Source organism: Chelmon rostratus, chromosome 9 (assembly GCF_017976325.1).
Source record: "Chelmon rostratus isolate fCheRos1 chromosome 9, fCheRos1.pri, whole genome shotgun sequence".
Lineage (NCBI taxonomy): Eukaryota > Metazoa > Chordata > Actinopteri > Chaetodontiformes > Chaetodontidae > Chelmon > Chelmon rostratus.
Genome location: NC_055666.1, coordinates 24,328,853 through 24,346,201, shown reverse-complemented (window position 1 = coordinate 24,346,201; position 17,349 = coordinate 24,328,853). Strand labels below are relative to the sequence as shown.

At 42.7% G+C, this 17,349-nt stretch overlaps 1 protein-coding gene across 1 annotated transcript; it reads left to right on the top strand.

The window, feature by feature from the left end:
* The first annotated feature begins 1,408 nt into the window (after nt 1-1,408).
* On the top strand, nt 1,409-13,393 carry fgf24 (fibroblast growth factor 24). The gene is made up of 5 exons (XM_041943939.1): nt 1,409-2,155; nt 2,339-2,375; nt 6,920-7,097; nt 10,419-10,525; nt 12,545-13,393. The coding sequence occupies exons 1-5, from the start codon at nt 2,124-2,126 to the stop codon at nt 12,821-12,823; spliced, it is 633 nt and encodes a 210-aa protein (XP_041799873.1). The 5' UTR covers nt 1,409-2,123; the 3' UTR covers nt 12,824-13,393.
* Nucleotides 13,394-17,349: the final 3,956 nt, after the last annotated feature.

The following is a 17,349-nucleotide window of genomic DNA, read 5'->3' as shown; positions in this document are numbered from 1 at the left end:
CATCCTGCCTTCTTTAAATCAGTTGTCAGGTGCCTTTATTTTGGACTTTCAGAGAAATCTTTATCGGCGGTGAGCAACGGCTAATGTAAGCCTTATTTGATCAAACAGAACCCAAAGCCTTGTATTTGTAAAGAAATCATCAAATTATCTGTCTCCATAATTACTATTTGCTTATTTTTGCTGTGATTTCCCTCCCTGAGGCAGACACGGCTAAATTAGTCATACTTTAAATGACATTATACATCAGTTGTGTTACAGGGATTATTAAAGTGCACTGTGGTTGACAGGATCAAACCTTCTTGTTAGGCAGACAGCCATGAATCACAGGGTAAACCCACATCAACCCACTTTATCCACACTTGTACCTACAGACAACACAAACGATTTTGTGTCTTAACTTGTCATTATAAATCACAAACACTTTGAAATAAAAGCCATAAATGAATATTTCCCCGGGTAAATAAGTGATTTTTGTTTATTTCACTGTCTATTTGCCTTATGTTGATCAGCAGCTGGAGCTCTAAGTCAAACACTCCTTTTCATTTCCCACTAAACTCGCCACAGGAGGCCCTTTGAAATCCCCAACATGGGAAGTTATGTATGTAATCATTTAGAATCATTTTGAATATCAATGGCGCAGGAATGCCGAGGATCCAGTTTTAATGGGACAATAAAGGCGGACCACAAAGGTTTTCTTTCTTTTTTCTTTCTTTTTTTTTTTTTTAACGGCAGCAGGGATGTGGGCTCACTTTACTGCTGCCAGCTCGTAAACACATTCACACCTCTCTTTCATTTAAATGCGGGATAAGTTATAGCACATTATTGAAAAAAATCGAGGTCGACAACAACCTGCATTTGAATGGTGTCTGGGAGAGCCGAGGCCAATCCACAAAGCAGGAGCGCTTTAAAAAGCCCAAATAACAGAGAGGGAGAAGCAGTTTCTGTAGCTGGTACACCACAGCAGCTCTGGCGGGAGCAGTGTAATAATGATGATTAATTAATGGCTAATTATGATCATTTTATTATCACACAGCCCTCAAAGTGATAAAAAGTACATTGCTTAAGGTAAAAGTTTAGTTAAATGAAAAGTAGGCTGACTCATATCATCTCATGCCTCCAAATTCGATGTAGATCCTTTAAATCAGGTTTGCATTTACATACCAATTAAATCTTCTATTACAAAAAAAATCTAATTAAAAGAAAAAAACAAACAAACCAAAAAGCAGCTGATCTCCTTGCTCTTGTTCTCCTTCCTCTGCGTAGCGCTTTGCCCACCGAGAGGAAAAAACCCTCTCCAAGCTGATGGTCTCTCCAAGATTACCCTATCAGGTGCAAACCGCTGACATGTTTCCACCCACCAACAACAAAAAAGCCTCTCTGTGCCCAAATCTCAAGCCGCAGACGCACAACCACCACTGACAGGCACTGCTGCGCCATCATTAGCCCCCAAACCTCTCCAGGGATCCGCTGCCGCCGCCGCCGCTACGATTTCCACACTACTTTTTTTGAAAAACGTAACTTTTCTTGTATGCCTGGAAGAGTTTGTCCCACTTTTTGCGACTTTTTTGTGGAAGGGCGTCATATTGTCCACCGCTTTTCCTTTTCTCCACCGCAGCACTTGGTAGAATAAAATGACCCATGCAAGGTGTAGAAATCACCCGCAGGTACGGACGGAGTTGAGGAGCCTGTGATCTCTGGAGCAGCAGGATTGGGATTGTGGGGAAACTTGGCAATAGGTGCGCAAAACTCGGAGGATATTTTTTTGAGCGAGGGGATCTTTTTGGCGAGGTTGAATTCTGAATCCTTTCCACGCTTGGCACAGATTTACGGAGACGTTGCGGGATTTCGGGGAGCGGAGGAGACTGAGCTGAGAAAAAAAAAATCTTCTGGATAATCCCCCCCAACAAGGAAGCACCTAATGTTGCACCCTGTGACTCTGCTGCCGCTCTCCAGTGATCTATCCTTACACTGGGATTCAATCTCCTACTTACCCACGGAGTTGTGTGCGTAAAGGACGCGCAGGGGAGCGAAAGCGAGAGAGAGGGGGGCGATTTCGCCAACCTTTCCCGGGGCTCTAAATCTGTGGAAGCAGGTGTATTTCAGGTGTATTTCTGCAAGTCAAGATGTCTCTGCTGCCTTCGAGGTTCATATACGTGTAAGTGTTCCACATCTCCGTTTGCCTTTTGCACATAAAACCATGCATTCTTACCAATAGAAGTCGCCAAAAGCTTCATATTTGCGCATTGCTTTCATCCAGGTAGGCTGCGTTTATTCTTCATGTAATTGCCTGTGTGATTCACTCCCCTCCTCTCTTCTCTCTCCCTCTCTCTCCACGTAGGTGTTTACATTTTCTGGTACTCTATTTCCAGCTGCAGGTATGTTTACTCCCACGTTCCTCTCCTTTTTATGTGTCCGTGTTTGCATGCCACCGTGCAGCTTTTTAATGTGAGTAATGCCGATGATGGGTATGGGCTCTTTTCAGGGTGGTCCCGACGATGTTAAACGCGGCATTGACTTCCTTTCGATTAAAGCCATATGAGTGGATATGAATTAGGAAAAAAAAAGTGGCTCGATAATTTTAGAAGGAGAACACGTGCTGCGCGAAAAATAAAACCAAACATGGATATAGTGAAAAAATAAATAACAGCACAATAAATTTACTGAACTATACTGCTATGCAATGAAAAAAAGTAACACAAATGTAGAGAAGGTAAGTCAGTGTTGAGCACTGTAAAGAAACTAGTTCCCTGCATTAATATTATAGCAGTATTATCGCGATACCATGTATGAGATAAAAATGCAATTATTGCCCTCTAGTCCCAATTAAATTATGGATGAACAAAGAGTATAGCTCCTCTATCAGAAATACAGGCAATTCGGCATTGGGGAAACTCTAATCTGAAGTGTAGCTGTCCTTCACGCGCACTAATATACTAATACCTAATCAATACTATCAATCTGGCAAACTCCAATAAAAATCTCTCGTTTTTTTAATCTGGAGTTCAAGTAGCAGCTTCAGTGTTTTACAGCAGAATTGTGTAATAAATGTTTTGATCCCCGCGGTTAGAAGGTGGTTCTGCGAACAGATGGGCTCGTTTGGCGCTTGTTGCCTCGGTTTTTTTTATTAGTTGCGTCTCACTTTGAACAGTAATGATTTGCAGGCATCCACTCACCTAATTGCGCGCTGTGATCCAGATAAGATGCGGAGAGCGCGCTGCCTCGCTCATAAAGCTATCTGATCAGTTTATTGGTATGACGTGTTTGGTCGGAATATTCCACGAGCTGTTGTTTTAAATTAATTTCTCGGCCTTGTTATGATCTTGAATATTAAAACTGGAGGGACTCGGTTTTATCTCTCACCCACTTCTGGGATGCATTTTCTTCTACATCAGCATCCCACAGCTGGCAGCATTTGACTGTACTTTTTATATAATTATATCTTGAAGAGTTTAAGGAAAAAATTATATTTTTGTCAGAAAAAACTGAATCATATCAAGGGGAGGTCACGTTTTTGGGACAAATAAAACCCTGCAGGAGGGAAAGTTTGTAAACTTTATAAGACATTTTATTGGTTGCACAATTCTATTTAATTTTTTTTTTTTAATTTAGTGCTGTTAGGATCTCCTTGTCTTGGCCATTTGCTCTCAGGGACAAAATAACAGGTCTAACTATTGGAGTAAAACTTCTGATCCAGAACCTTTTCAGGAAATTTCCCAGATGCAAATTCTCAAACCCTAAACCAAAACTCAAAACTGCTATGTTATGTAAGTCTGTGTGCTCTGATTATTCCAACAGAGCTGGTGCAAACAAAGCTTTAGAGTGGACTGACCACTCCTCACATGTAGGACAGGATGAAGTCCATGCAGAAAGTGGCCCAGCAGACATATGAGGTTTCTGTTTTTTGCTGTTTTGATATGTGACTGGCATGTTTGTTGTGCGAGATGAAGGCATTTATCCAACAAAGGAAATGCACTGTGGCTCTTTGAGTATTTTCAGACTGATGCTCAAACTAAAGGAAATGCAGGAACAGCCCTTTAAAGCCCCCCCCCCGTCACGTCGCCCCTCATGTCGTTGGCCCACTCTGCTCCGCGGAGCTGCTGCGAGCAGCTAATGGCTCTTACATGTCATGTTGTGGTTGTGATTTCACGAGGAAGAACAACAGAGGCGACCACAGTCGAAGTAAACTCTGAATGCTCTGCCAACACGTGAGAGCGTGTCTCTCTCTATTTGTGTGTGTGTGTGACACCGTCTGTGCGTCAGGCAGATAGCGAGGTGTATCTCAGATGGATGTGACGACTAAGCTTCCTGGGTAAAGATGAGCTCCAGACTTTTGAAGTTTCAGCCATATCCGTTTTTATGCTGTGTCTTTGAAGAGAGGAGACAGCGCGATAAAAAAAAACGCTTGTGTCCACCTCATGTGCTTAGGCTTGCCTTTCCCTTGACGTAAAATGCAACTGTCTAGCAAACACACCTTTGTGTTTGTTTAGAGACGGGGAGATCTGGGATAAATCCCGTAGCAGCCCGGTCAGGCCACGTTCTGTTGTGTGTTCGGTTTTTGTTCTTGCTCGCCGGCTTTGAGGTTCATTTTGAGAGAGAGTCGACAGCAGATGCTGATGTTTGGCTCTTGAAAGGGATGCATGCGCAGTTTGCAGTTGCATGAATGTTTAATTTTAAACCAGCACGTATTGAGTGTTAGTCCAGCTTCCTTTTTTAAGAAGCATCTTTGGCTCCAAAACGAGTATTTTGTGAAGCGCACAGATCCCTCGTCAGTTTGCCGTGTTGTTCCTTGGTTGCAAAGTCCTGCAGGTGATGCTTTTTTTCTTTATTTGTCTGCCGTTGTGGCTTCTGCTGCTCACGCCAACTGCTCTGCTCTTAAATGCATCACTTTCCAGAGCTGCCTTTGGGAACATCAAATGTGAAAGCGTCCATGAGTAGTTCTCTCTGTTGGGAAAAAAGCTGTTGTTGTAGCTCATTGGTCTCCAATTACGTAGCGTGTCTAAATGCATTTGTCAATATAATTTATGAGTAAGGTAACACACATGTGCATCGCCCTAACCGTCTCACATCGACGTGCTAATAGTGACAGATGTTTGTCTAGAATTGATTTATGTTGCAAGGGGTTATCAGTTCTCTGATCTGACGAAAATGTGTCCCTTCATGCTGGTTAATCTGCTGGTTGAGTTTCCAGGATTAAAGAACTGGTTCAGAGGAACTACAGGGATTAAAGTTATCTTTTTAGGGCTCGAGAAAGTGCTGATCTTGATTCTTTATGTTCTGTTGAATAAAAAAATGTATTAGAAGACAGCGTGTAGCGTGGTGTTCATGGCTGTGCAGTTGTTTAATGGAGGATGTTGCATGTTGGAATACTTGGAGTAAATTTGTCTAGAATAAAAAGGAGCTGGGCTGGAAACTATGGAGGAAAAATGAGCCAATAGAGCCACAGCTAGCTTTGATATCTTTGCTTTGAGATGAAATTATTTTAGGTTTTGATGCCTTGAAGTCAGTATTAACGCCACAAATTTGTTGCATCGGTCGGTAGCGCATCTCAATATCCAGCCTCTTGTTTTCTGCTTGATGCCAAAAGTAACATCATGGTCGTGTTTCCTAAATGTCAAGATACAGAAGCTGTGGCCCCGTTCAGAGGCTGGATCCTCAGAGGTCCACATTTCCAGACCGAATACGTCATAATGAGCCAACAAGTCCTTCCTATTTCAGAAGCTCGTCCAAATGTGGCTGAGAAACGCTGCCGAGTGCCGTATCTCCCAATCTGTTGGGCATGTGAGGGCAAAGTCCAATCTCACCGTCAGCTCTGGTTTCTTGGAGGTTTAGGGGACGCTGTAGATCCAACCTGAGGGACCCATCTTCGTGGATAGTGCTCTTCAAAGGATTAGGCGCCCAATTTGCTCTCAGATTCTCAGAAGTTGTTTATTTTCCCTCTCCGAGTTTAAGGATTTGTTCTTCTGAGGCCGCAACTTCCCATCATGTTTGCTACATGTCATTAATTTACAGAAGTTAGAATAACAAGGACTCTGGGTATGTAATGTGTATATAATTAGCCACCTGAGAACAGCCACATAAAAAGCCATTACTGTGCAATTACCACACCATACAGCTGGGGAAATGGGATCTTGGCGTGAAGTGAGATTCCAGGGCTTCTGAAAGTATACGTTTCCTCTCGCTCCTCCACATGTTGGGTGACACAGTTGCTTTTCTGGCATGCTGTCGACGTCGGCGATTTCCTCTGCTTTTATGTCAGGTCTAAGGTGACTCTTAAACAGCAGGCGAGTGAATTCTGAAAGGTGGATTTGGACAATGTGATCCAAAAGTCCTCCTACAAGTGCGAGTGTTTTTGTGGTTCAAGGTGCCTCTTGCCATCTTTCAGTCTTGTCTTCCGCCTGCTGCGTTTCCTAATTTATGGACCGTACTTCGCCTGCAGGCAGATATTTGTTTGATGATAGTGCAACAGGTCTGGATGCTTCAGGTGTATAATTGCTAGTGGCTTGCTTGCTTGTGGAAATGGAGTACAGGTTTCTCAATATCGCCCGGAGCACATAGTATACCGCTGTCTCAATACAAGCAACAGAAGGCTGCACCATGGGCTTTGCACTTGTTCTGTGGGATTTTTACTCAAATGGTGATTTCATTAACACGTCTTGTTGCATAGTTATCAGCTTGTAAATGCAATGCATGTAAAATGTGCCAGTTGAGAAGCGGGAAGAGACACATTAAAATGCTGCAGCCACAAATTTCCCGTTTGGTATCTGAGTTTTTAGCCCCTCAAGCGCAATTTTTTTGACACAGGGCCCATAAAAGCAGCAGCACACATTACTATCAACACCTGTGCCATGACGGTGTCTCACCCTCTTTCTTCATCTTCTGTCTCTCTTCCTGCTTCCTCCTGTCTCACACCTCTGCGCAGGAGTCCCAGCAGAGCTCTGCTGATTTCAGGTTTTACATCGAGAACCACACGCGGAACCCGGACGACCTGAGCCGGAAGCAGGTCCGGATCTATCAGCTCTACAGCAGAACCACGGGGAAGCACGTCCAGATCTTGGGGAAGAAAATCAACGCCAACGGAGATGATGGGGGCAAGTATGGTATGGGAGAACTCCTGTGCATCTCACCTGACACTTTAGCTAGTTCGTTGTAACAGGATGAGAAATTGCCACCACCTTTAAGTGAGATTTTGGTGCTTTGGTGCACTCTAGCAGCCACTTTGGCTGTTCAGAGGTGGTTGTCCATGCTCTCTGTTTGGCTTAGGCAAAGTGGATGGTGACTTTTGGAAGCCACCAACTACTGGTTGGAGTGGCTGGAAACGTTATGAAATTGCTGAGCTTGCAGAGGATGTTTACTGCAGCAGCTGGGTATCCAGAGCAAGTCTATTTTTATCTTGATAGATTTATAGGCCCAACTGTGGGAATTTCTGCCAGAATGCCTAATATGGACCAAAACTGACTTGTTGGTTTGCCAGTCTGCAAAATGTTCGTCACGTTTTGGTTTTTGAATTTTAGGTTATGGGCTTTCATGTTTGTGTGGAATACAATCCTGTGGCATTACTCAACTTTATTGTTTCTCAGGGTTAAAAAAATGATCAGAAATGCAGATTCACAAGGAGTAGAACTGTGGCTGTCCATATGATGAGATAAGATAAAGTAAAAACTAAGTGTATAATCTTTCATTTTCTTCGCCACACATTGGTTTATAATGGGCATTGACATGTCCAATGTTGGATTTGGGCAACCGGCGTGATTTTGTTCAGCCTAGCAGTGTGAAAGTACTCCGTGCTAACTTGAAAGCATGAAGACGACAAAAGGATTTAACATTTACAGACACAGTTTTATGCTTCTATCAACCGTAAATGTATTCTGTTTGCTTTCTGTGTGGACTTGTTCGTAAATTCAAATGAAAACAAAAGCGGCGGATGAGTAAATTGACGGTCAGTGAAGCACTCTTTGATGCCGTGGAATAAACATAAGGCAGCGGGCCTTGTGTTGTGCCTTCCTGCAGATATTTTGCTCATAACAGCTGACTCACGGCTCGAAAATTGCTGGTCTTGAATGCCTCTGAGTGAGTGTGTTCAGTCACAGATGCGCCGAGGCGAAGTTTCCTCACTGCTTGTTAGAGCTTGAGTGGAAGCAGATCCAATTTTTCCCATGAGGCCTTGCCAATTCTACCCTCCGCCCCTCCTCCTCCTCCTCCTGCTCCCCCCACCACCTCCTCTTCCTCCTCCTCCTCCCCATCCAGCTGCAGTACCTGGCACCTGTGAACTCCTTTGCACTCACTAATAATGCTCAGGAAGATTCTCTCTTTGCTCTAATCCTCTCTCAGTCGCTGCAGCTTCACGGCGATAGACCACGAACAACCTCGGAAGAAATATGTTGCTTCGATGTCGACCTTTATGACCTCTAGGTCCGGATCAGTGCAGCCAAAATGCGGGTGTTATCATTCTTATATATTCATGTTTCATATTCATAACTTTTAAGAGATTAGAACAATCCTTTTCCAGAACAATCTGTTGTAAATTATGCCTGTTGTCCACTCAGAGCAGATGGTGGGTCAGTGCAAAGGCTTTTAAACTGATAAACACTGCGCTATGGACTAAAAGCAGGAGTTTTCAGCTTTTTTGACCCCATACTGAGGCTGATAAATGCCCGCGGCCACACATTGTTCACGTTGCATCGAGACGGAAACATTGAATTGGTTAAGAAGTCACTGGAAGCGGGGTTTTAGGGTGAAATATTGGCCGCTCATTCTAAAATTTCTGTTAGATTTTTCATTTTTCCCCTTTTACATACCAACCATGGCTCTATCCTGAGAATGCACAATATACAAAGCATCACAGCGGCAGCTCACAAAGATATTTGCTTGTGGATGCTGTCCCCTTTTCATGTGTTAGACTCTGCACTCAGAGGGCTCCCAACACATTATTAAAGTGTCCAGTTCAGACATTTACAGATGTAGCTATGATACAGGGTTCGGACGGGGTCACGGACGAAGGATGTCCACAGCAGAGAGGAAAATATTGTTTTATCTGATGTTCTGGGTGAAGGCTTCATACTTGAGGTTGAATTTTGGGTCTCGATGCAAAACCAGCTGAGGGTGAGAAGGCCAAAGGGTTGTCAGATGACTCCTGATTTGCTGAAATATCTTTTTAAACACCATTCACTTTTTTTTCCTTCCCAAGCACCCCAAAAAGCTCCAGAGTGATCTTTTCAGTGCTAAAAAAAAAAGTCAGAAATGCTGTTCTTCAGTTCCCGAATAACAAACAGAAATCCCTCAGAAGAGAAAGAATAGCTTCTACCTTCCCTCAGCTTCACCTTTGAGGCAGGTTTCCTTCCTCCCTCATTCCTCCCAAGGTTGGATTTAAGGGTGGGAGGGAGGAGGGGGGGAGTTACTTCTGCCCTCGAGCCCGTCCCGTCCCCTTCGCCTATTCTTCCTCTGCTCCCTTGAGCGCTACTGAAAGGCCCTGTGTGTTAAACAAATGGATCATCTTAACTTTTTGATTGAGTGAGCACAGACTAAAGGGAACTTGAAACCTAATCCTGAGGGGCACATAACCGCTCCACAAATGTTTGGCAGATCTCTTTGCTGGTCGAGGGGTGAGCAGAGACAAAGGTGACCTCGCAGGGGTTAACATTTAGGATGGGGGCGAATAAAAGAGCCGCCGGGATGCGTCTCGAGAGTGGATTACTGCTGTGTCAGGTCGAAGTGACGGTGGCATTGTTGTTTTGGTGCATATTTGGTCCTATATAAAGCAAGTTGTGCACTTAATATACTTTTAAAAGACTTGAATGATTTGCTCTGGAGACCCATAATTCATTCACAGAATAAATGCTCACGCAATGTTTGCAGTGGTTGTCAAGTCAGTTTACTCACAAAGCCCAAAATCACTCATTTCTATATTATGGATCTTACAGGCTTTTGCTTGTGTTTTTAACTATTGAGATACATTTTTTCCTGTAATCCTTGATTTTATTAAATGGGTTTTGATCTCTGGTACTGTACAGCTAAGACTGGTGGCTTTGTGCAGGTGTATTTGCCAAAAAAAGACAACTTTATGTGGAACATATGAACCTATATTTCTGAAATATCAACCACATAATCCTAAAATGTTCACCAGAGCACATTGTAGGCTGTAAAATCTAAGTTTTCTTTACTTGACTTTACTTGGCAAACCTGTGTATTTGCCCCTCGCTTGTTTGCAGGGTTCCTTCACAGGCTTCCACATTTAAATATAGTCAATTTTAAGTCTTAAATATGTGGAGATTTTTTCCAAAATATTGAAAATAATTGAAAAAATGACCCAGACACAAGTGAGAAAAGCGTACCAGAGTGGTTTAAATGTATGTGAATCTTTAATCCATGCTCATGTGAGTGGAAAGACTTGCCCTTAACAGTTTTTTTCTTTTGCGTTCCAGCTCTTCTTGTCGTCGAGACAGAAACCTTCGGGAGCCACATTCGAATCAAAGGAAAAGAGAGCGAACATTACATCTGCATGAACGAGAAGGGCAAAATAGTGGGAAGGGTGAGCATCTTTTTGGTTTTTGGGAATATTCTAAAAATGATCCTTTTTTAGCAAAACCTCAATATTTTGTCAATATCAAAATAAATATTATAAGCGGAGCTCTTAATCCAGGCCGAATTGAACGCAGCCTCAGATCTGCTTTTTCCTGCTGTTTTTGTACACCCTAACAAAACCCCTTTGATAACTAACAGCCCTTCTTCCATTACGTAATCGGCCTACTCCTTTGACACTCGATCAGTCAATTACAGGCTGAAATCACCACAATGCATTGAGAGACTAATGGTCACTTAGGAGGAATGCCATTGCAATTATATCACTTAGTCACACCAGGTGGCCACAAGCGCGGGTTGACAGCATGTGACTCGGCGGACGAGCGCTTCGATATGGAAAAGAAGTTCATATTTGAAAACGTACGCTGCGGAGGCACACGTGTGATTTTGCTGCATTAATAACTCTTGCTGTCGGCGTCGGTGGGGCTGCAGTAATTCACAGAAGTTTTCACTCTCTCATCACGGTCATCTGTTAGAAACATGCATTTTCACTTTCAGTTGCTGGGGCCTCATTTGTTTAAAAAAAAAAAAACGTACTTTGACCTCCTCCTGTAAACCACTGAAGGATTTTTTTAAAAATCGGCTAAAATGACATTCAAGTTTTTGATTGTTGGTGGCTTTCGGCTTGCTTGATAAAGTATGTTGTACTGTAAATCACAGAAATGCCCGCATTGCTATGTGGACATGCTGATAGGTTTGTTTTCATGGGCCCGGCTTTTGAGATATCTGTCTCTGAGATTTTTACTGCCGCCCAGATTTGAAAAATTCACAGTGTTTTTCAACAAACACTGAGCTGTTGCCTTGGATAATCCACAGAACTCACTCTGAAGAGTTTTCAGGGGAACTATGAAGAAAAAGTCTCCATGAAATTTGTTGAGAGTGAGCAGTGATCTTAATAAAGAGTCGCTGTAGAATTACATGATATTCTCCACACCAGCACGGTGCCTTGCTGAGAGTGAGGAGAAAAAATGGACACCAGTGTTTTATCTATCATTCATTATTAAGTCAGACAAGTCAGGCTTTCCGGTCTTTATGCTACGCTAAGCTAGCCATCTCCTGGCTCTCACTACAACTATTCCTTTAAAATACTTTAAAAAGGAGAAGATAAAATATTGCTTACTTAAATCACAACCATAAGAACTCATCAGAATAAATGTTTGTGCACCAAATATGCATTTAAATTTGCAATTTTTCCGTTGATGTTGTGACAAAAGTCGATATGGTTACGCTACGGTTGATCATGTTTTGGCTGAAAATAACAGATTTTGTGCCACAAACACAGTTGGAAAAGGTTTGCTGTTTGCCAGTCGTCTCGCCACCACCACCCCCTCCATGTCCTGACGAGAAAACTCAGCTCTACGTACCGACTGTAGAAACGCTGATGTGATACATACGAAACATACAAGACGAACATGGCCGCGGTTTGCGGAAACGCGCGATGGCAGCATTTCTTCTGGCAGCGGTCCATGTCCAGAAAGTGAAATACAGACTTTCCTCAGTTATTAAAAGACTGTGAAAAAGGCTCAACTAGACAGGAAGTAGTTTCAGATTACAACAGTGCAGCAGACAGTTGAGGCGTGTGGGTTTGATCAACAGTCGTGTGCAAGCGAATACATTTACATTAAACCTTTTCTGCTGTAAATAAAAAAAACCTTCAGATTAAGCCGAGTCATGATTCAAACCCTGGCTAGCCTTTAATGACTTTCCTAAACTTGTCCGTTAGCTTTTCAATGTTACAAACGTTTGAAAATTAAATATTTGCCTCACACTCACAGTGTAGGAAAATTCATGTTCTCCACACATAATCAGTGTTTTAGACTTTATGCTACAAAACCCTCGACAGAAAAGCAAACCGTTCTGAGCCTGAATAAACTGATGCAATGGAAATAAGCCAGAGCGCTAGTTGAAAAGGAGGTCATGCTGCCATGTTAATAATTAATTCATGTCCCATTTTTCTTCCTTCTTTCAGCCCGATGGAAGGAAACAGGAGTGCGTCTTTGTCGAGGAATTCCTGGAGAACAACTACACGGCTCTCGTGTCGGCCAAGTACAAAGGATGGTACCTCGGCTTCAACAGGAAGGGTCGGCCCAAGAAAGGCTCGCGGACCACGCAGAGGCAACAGGAAGTCCACTTCATGAAGCGGCAGCCGAAGGGCAGGCTGGACCCGCTGGAGGAGTTTCGTTTCACCACAGTAACAAAGCGGACACGAAGGGCTCGGCGATTAAAACCCAACTCCAAGAGGAACTGATGGGGCCGATGGGGCAGCACTAATTTTCCTCGGGGGGAAAAAAAACAAAAAAACTGTACCTGAAAATCTCAAGCTTCTCTTCTTAAAAAGAATCACCTTAAAGACTTCACTTGTGTAAAAGAAAGACAGACAAAAAGAACAAAAAAAGTCAAAGATGTTTTATTTTTGTATTTCAGGATGACTGAATATTTCCTAACTCTTGGATTCTTCTGGGTTGATGTCATTGTGCTAACGTGTCTGTCATGTTATTTATACTGGATAAACTAAAGGACTTCTGAGAGAATTCCCGTCGCCGTCGTCCTCAGCTACGTTTGAACTGCAAGCTGAAGGCATGCTTTCTTTTTGACAATGGGGGCTGAAGCAGGAGCTGACGCAATGTTATAAAAATCAGCCAACTAGAGATTTATTGGAATACCTGTCGGTTTTTGTTTGTGTTTCCCCTGACAACGCGGATCCCATACTTTCCACTGGAATCAGACACCATGGAGATGAAACGGAGAGAGGTGGCAGTCGCAGGTGACGCTGTGCTGCCGGGATAACTGTGTAGCTTTGAGTGCAATATTTTACAGGTCTCTCTCTTCCTCTTCCTCTTTTTTTTTTTTTTTTTTTTTTTTTTTCTCCATATGTCTCTCAACCTCAGCTTCACTCGTGGCTCCTGGAATGCGCTGAACCCTCCGAGTACTGTGTGTGATTTCCTTGACATTTCCATGCGGCCTGTGATTCAGCTAAAACACGACATGCTTTGACCTGTCAGGCACCAGCCGTGGCTTTCGTCTTGTTAAAACACACGAAAAAACAATACAAGCAAAAGCATAACAGCTGATGTGATTCATAACGCCGCAAAGTCTTCCAACTTCATCACATATGGGAGATGGATGTTAATCCTTTCCGTCTTTTTAACAGCTCCTCCTCCAGTTTTTTGTTTTCCAGAAAAGGACGCCTTGATTCTTTCAGTGTGAGCTAGCTAATGTTTTGGGGTTGGCGATGAAGACTTCCTCTACCTCCTTGTTCTTTTTGTTTATCTTTACCTCGTCAGACTGGCTGCGTTCAGTTAATCTCATGAACCTTTCAGTCGACGCAGAGCTGAACTGAGCTCTTCTCTCCCACCCCCACTTCCAAAATCGTCTTTCGACTGTGAGCTCACCTTCGGCTCCTTTCACTCTCGCTGGATGAAAGTCTCAAAGATGCTTTTTGGGAAAGCTTTTCCCTGTGCTTGTTTGTCAGGTCAGCGATCCGCAGACAGGAGCACTGTGGCTCTGACCACGAACCCACATTTGACAGTTCAGGCCTCTCCTCAGATGACCGACCCCCGCAGGATTCTGGGAGCGTTTTCAGCGCCATGTGGTCGAGTCGGTGTCTGGCTCCTAAAAGGAAAAGTCTGCGCCTGGTCATTCCTTCTCTCACTGACGACAAACTCCAGCCCCTTTTCACCAGTAGTATGTATTCACCTGTCTGCCGGCAGGTTTTTGTATGAGTTGCTACTAACAACATGACACATTTATGATTTTTTAAACAAATGTAAGCAAAAATAATTTTATGACTATTATTAAGATATTTATTGCCTCCCTTTGTAAATAAAATGTGATGAGTTTTATTTGGCCTCTGTTAATAAAATGAGGACTATATTTTAAAAGAAGATCTATTTTATGTCTTTATTGCACAGTGGAGAAAGGTAAGGTTCAGACTGGAACTGCATGAGGTGCGCGCTGAATATCGCACCACCTAAAAGAAAAGCTGCAGGTAGCAATTGGTTGGACATAGAGTACATTCCCTTCTCTGCATTCTGCCAAGGTATGCATTTTTATATACAAACCCAAAGTGTGAGGATTGCTTTTAAGGTCAGTGGATTTTAAATCGAGGACGGCCTGTTGCAACATCTCTGAAGGCTTTTTATATCCCTGAGAGTTCACAGTTGGTGCTTTTTATAAACACTGTTATCATTGCATAATTATAAAAAGTATTTTTGGCAAAAAAAAAAAAAATCAGCATTTTATCTTCTTACGTGTTCTTTTTTTAGCGTCAAAAAGATGCACATGTATTAATGAAAATGGGCTTAAATGTTGCATCATTAACCACATCACAGCCGCAGCGAGACGTCTCAAAACAAACCAAAATTCACATTGTGTGTCGAGGGTGAAGAAGATGTACCTGCTCTAACCTTTGAGCACTTAAACACAACTTCGCTTTGATGTAAATCCAGACCAGTAAACATACAATATTTTAGACATTTTTCCATCTTTTAAAAGCACTGAAGGAATGTGGAGTAGCATGTCTTATAATGCTGTGTGCTGGAATGATGTTTACAGTAACCGTCAGACTGAAAGATGGCGGCTTTGAGGGAGAAAAAAATACTTTTGTTTAAATTCCTAGCGATGCTATCAGGTCTCGCCCTCCTCCCCCCTTTCCACTCCACTCCGGTAGTTACCTCCAACAGACCCAGAAGTCCCCCGCTCCGTCATGGGATTTTGGACGTCTGGCCTGCTTTTAAAGGTGGAAACATGGTGCTTGATGCGTGACCCAGAAATTCACCATTAACATAATGGATCAGCGTTGAAGATCCTGCTCGTCTGGGGAGGAGGAGAAGGGGGGGCAGTGAGAGAAGTAGCTGAGATGACTGCAGGATTTCAAGGAATGTTTTATGTCCCTTCATCCTGTCATCATCTCTTTCAACTGCTTATTGTCTCCTCTCTGCAAGAATGATGATACTACTGAGAGGGGAAAAAGAACAACAAGCAGCAACCGCAGACAAGAATATGTATTAAATGTTTTTCCTGTGCATCCCTGTCTGGGATTTAAAATCAGGTTTTAAAGGATGGTGGAGGAATTTAATCGAGCAACTTTCAAAACCCTCCAAATTCTATTTATGCGAGCAAGAAGCTTTTCTTTTTTTTCCCATCCACATACTTCAAACTTGACCAAGCACAGCCAAACTGCATCTGGGCATATTGACATTTAAACGAGCGGCGATGGTTTCCAACGTGTCGGCCGATTCGCAATAAGGAGACGACATTTTTGCATAAGCCTCCCGCTAGGCTTTTCTCTGACTCGACCTTTGATCATTGGAGGCTAGATGGTCTTGGAACTGGACCAATAACTTCAAAATGAAACATAGAATTCCCTTTTGCAAAGCCCAGCCCCTTTTCGAGGGAGGTGGAATCTTTAAATGCAGTCCTGCTTGCCAAGTAGTTTATATTCTATTATTAGAAAATCTCAGCACACTGAAACTGTGCACAATGGATACAGTATGGCCAGAAAGCAGTGTCAATTTGGAGAAAAACTTTGTGGTCCTGCATAAGTTATACAAATTTTAGTGGAACAACCAAAAGTGGTTCTTTGGCCTCGAGATCAGCAACCACACACTTAACAATTAGCCCTGTCAACAGAAATTTGTCCTGTTTGAGACATAAAACGAGTTTTGTCTCTCTGAATATTACTGAAATTGTCCCTCAAGGTCAGTGAAAAACAAAACTGCAACGCCAAACAAAACAGAGTTCAAGCTATAATATACCTTGTGCCATTAAATGTAGTTTCACGTCACGTCATTTACTGTCAAAACAGGATTGCTGCTGCTGCCGCCCTTCTAACTCATGCTAAAAGCTAAACCACAGTCGACTGGTCGCCTTTTATGACTGTGAAATCCGCAGGGGAAACACTGTGATGCTTGAAGTATTTTTGAACACATGGCTGAGTTGTGTTTTTACAGGATTACAAATGTGCTTACTGTACATACAGTTGCTGGAAAGCCAGACCTCTTCTGTGTTCTCTCCATAACAACATGTGGCCGGCGTGTTATGAATAAGGGTCAAAATAAAGGCCAGTCGTCTTTATTCAGATGTTTTTTTTATTCCAATCTGGACCCAACAGTTAAAGCCTCAATCCATGATGTGTTTGATCACATAAAGAGACAGAATATTCACCTACATAATGGAAAACTTTGAGTTGAAAAATCTGCATTTTCTTTACTGGTCATAAATCGAAATAGTCATTTTTTTCTGCTGTGTTTGCAGATTTTACGCCGCTGAATAAACCTCTGACATCATCAGACAACATCATTCACATTTAGTTGTTATTAGTCGATGTATCTAGAAGACGGACCATTTGAGAGGGATGGCAGCTCCAAATCTTGTGTCGCAAACTTGGGCGACTCGTCAACAGATGGATCACACACCTTGCCTTAAAATGAAACTTCACACTTCACACTGATTTTACACATAAACACCAGTTTATTCATCATGAGAACGACTCCACAGCCTGAAAAACAGTACAGTGTCTTCTGTGTTTTAAAATCTGAGAAAATAACCTGAATCATGTCAACCAGGTTTTTCAGATTAGCCTTGTGACTTATTAAAAAGGAGCGTGAAGTTTAAACATGAGTGTTTAGAGGCAGGGAGGTTCAACAAACAATACTATCAAGCTGCATTTTGGGAATTGTGCATTTTAAAACGTGTCCGTCACAAGTTCCCCAGCAACCCTCCTACAGGTGTGACAGGAACTGCATGTGCACTGATGTGTACCTGCTTCTGATA

Coding starts and splice junctions, on each gene's coding strand:
- fgf24 (XM_041943939.1), top strand. CDS start 2,124: ATGTCTCTGCTGCCTTCGAGGTTCATATACGT. Junction 2,156..2,338: donor CCTTCGAGGTTCATATACGT/GTAAGTGTTCCA, acceptor CTCTCCACGTAG/GTGTTTACATTTTCTGGTAC. Junction 7,098..10,418: donor AGATGATGGGGGCAAGTATG/GTATGGGAGAAC, acceptor TTTGCGTTCCAG/CTCTTCTTGTCGTCGAGACA.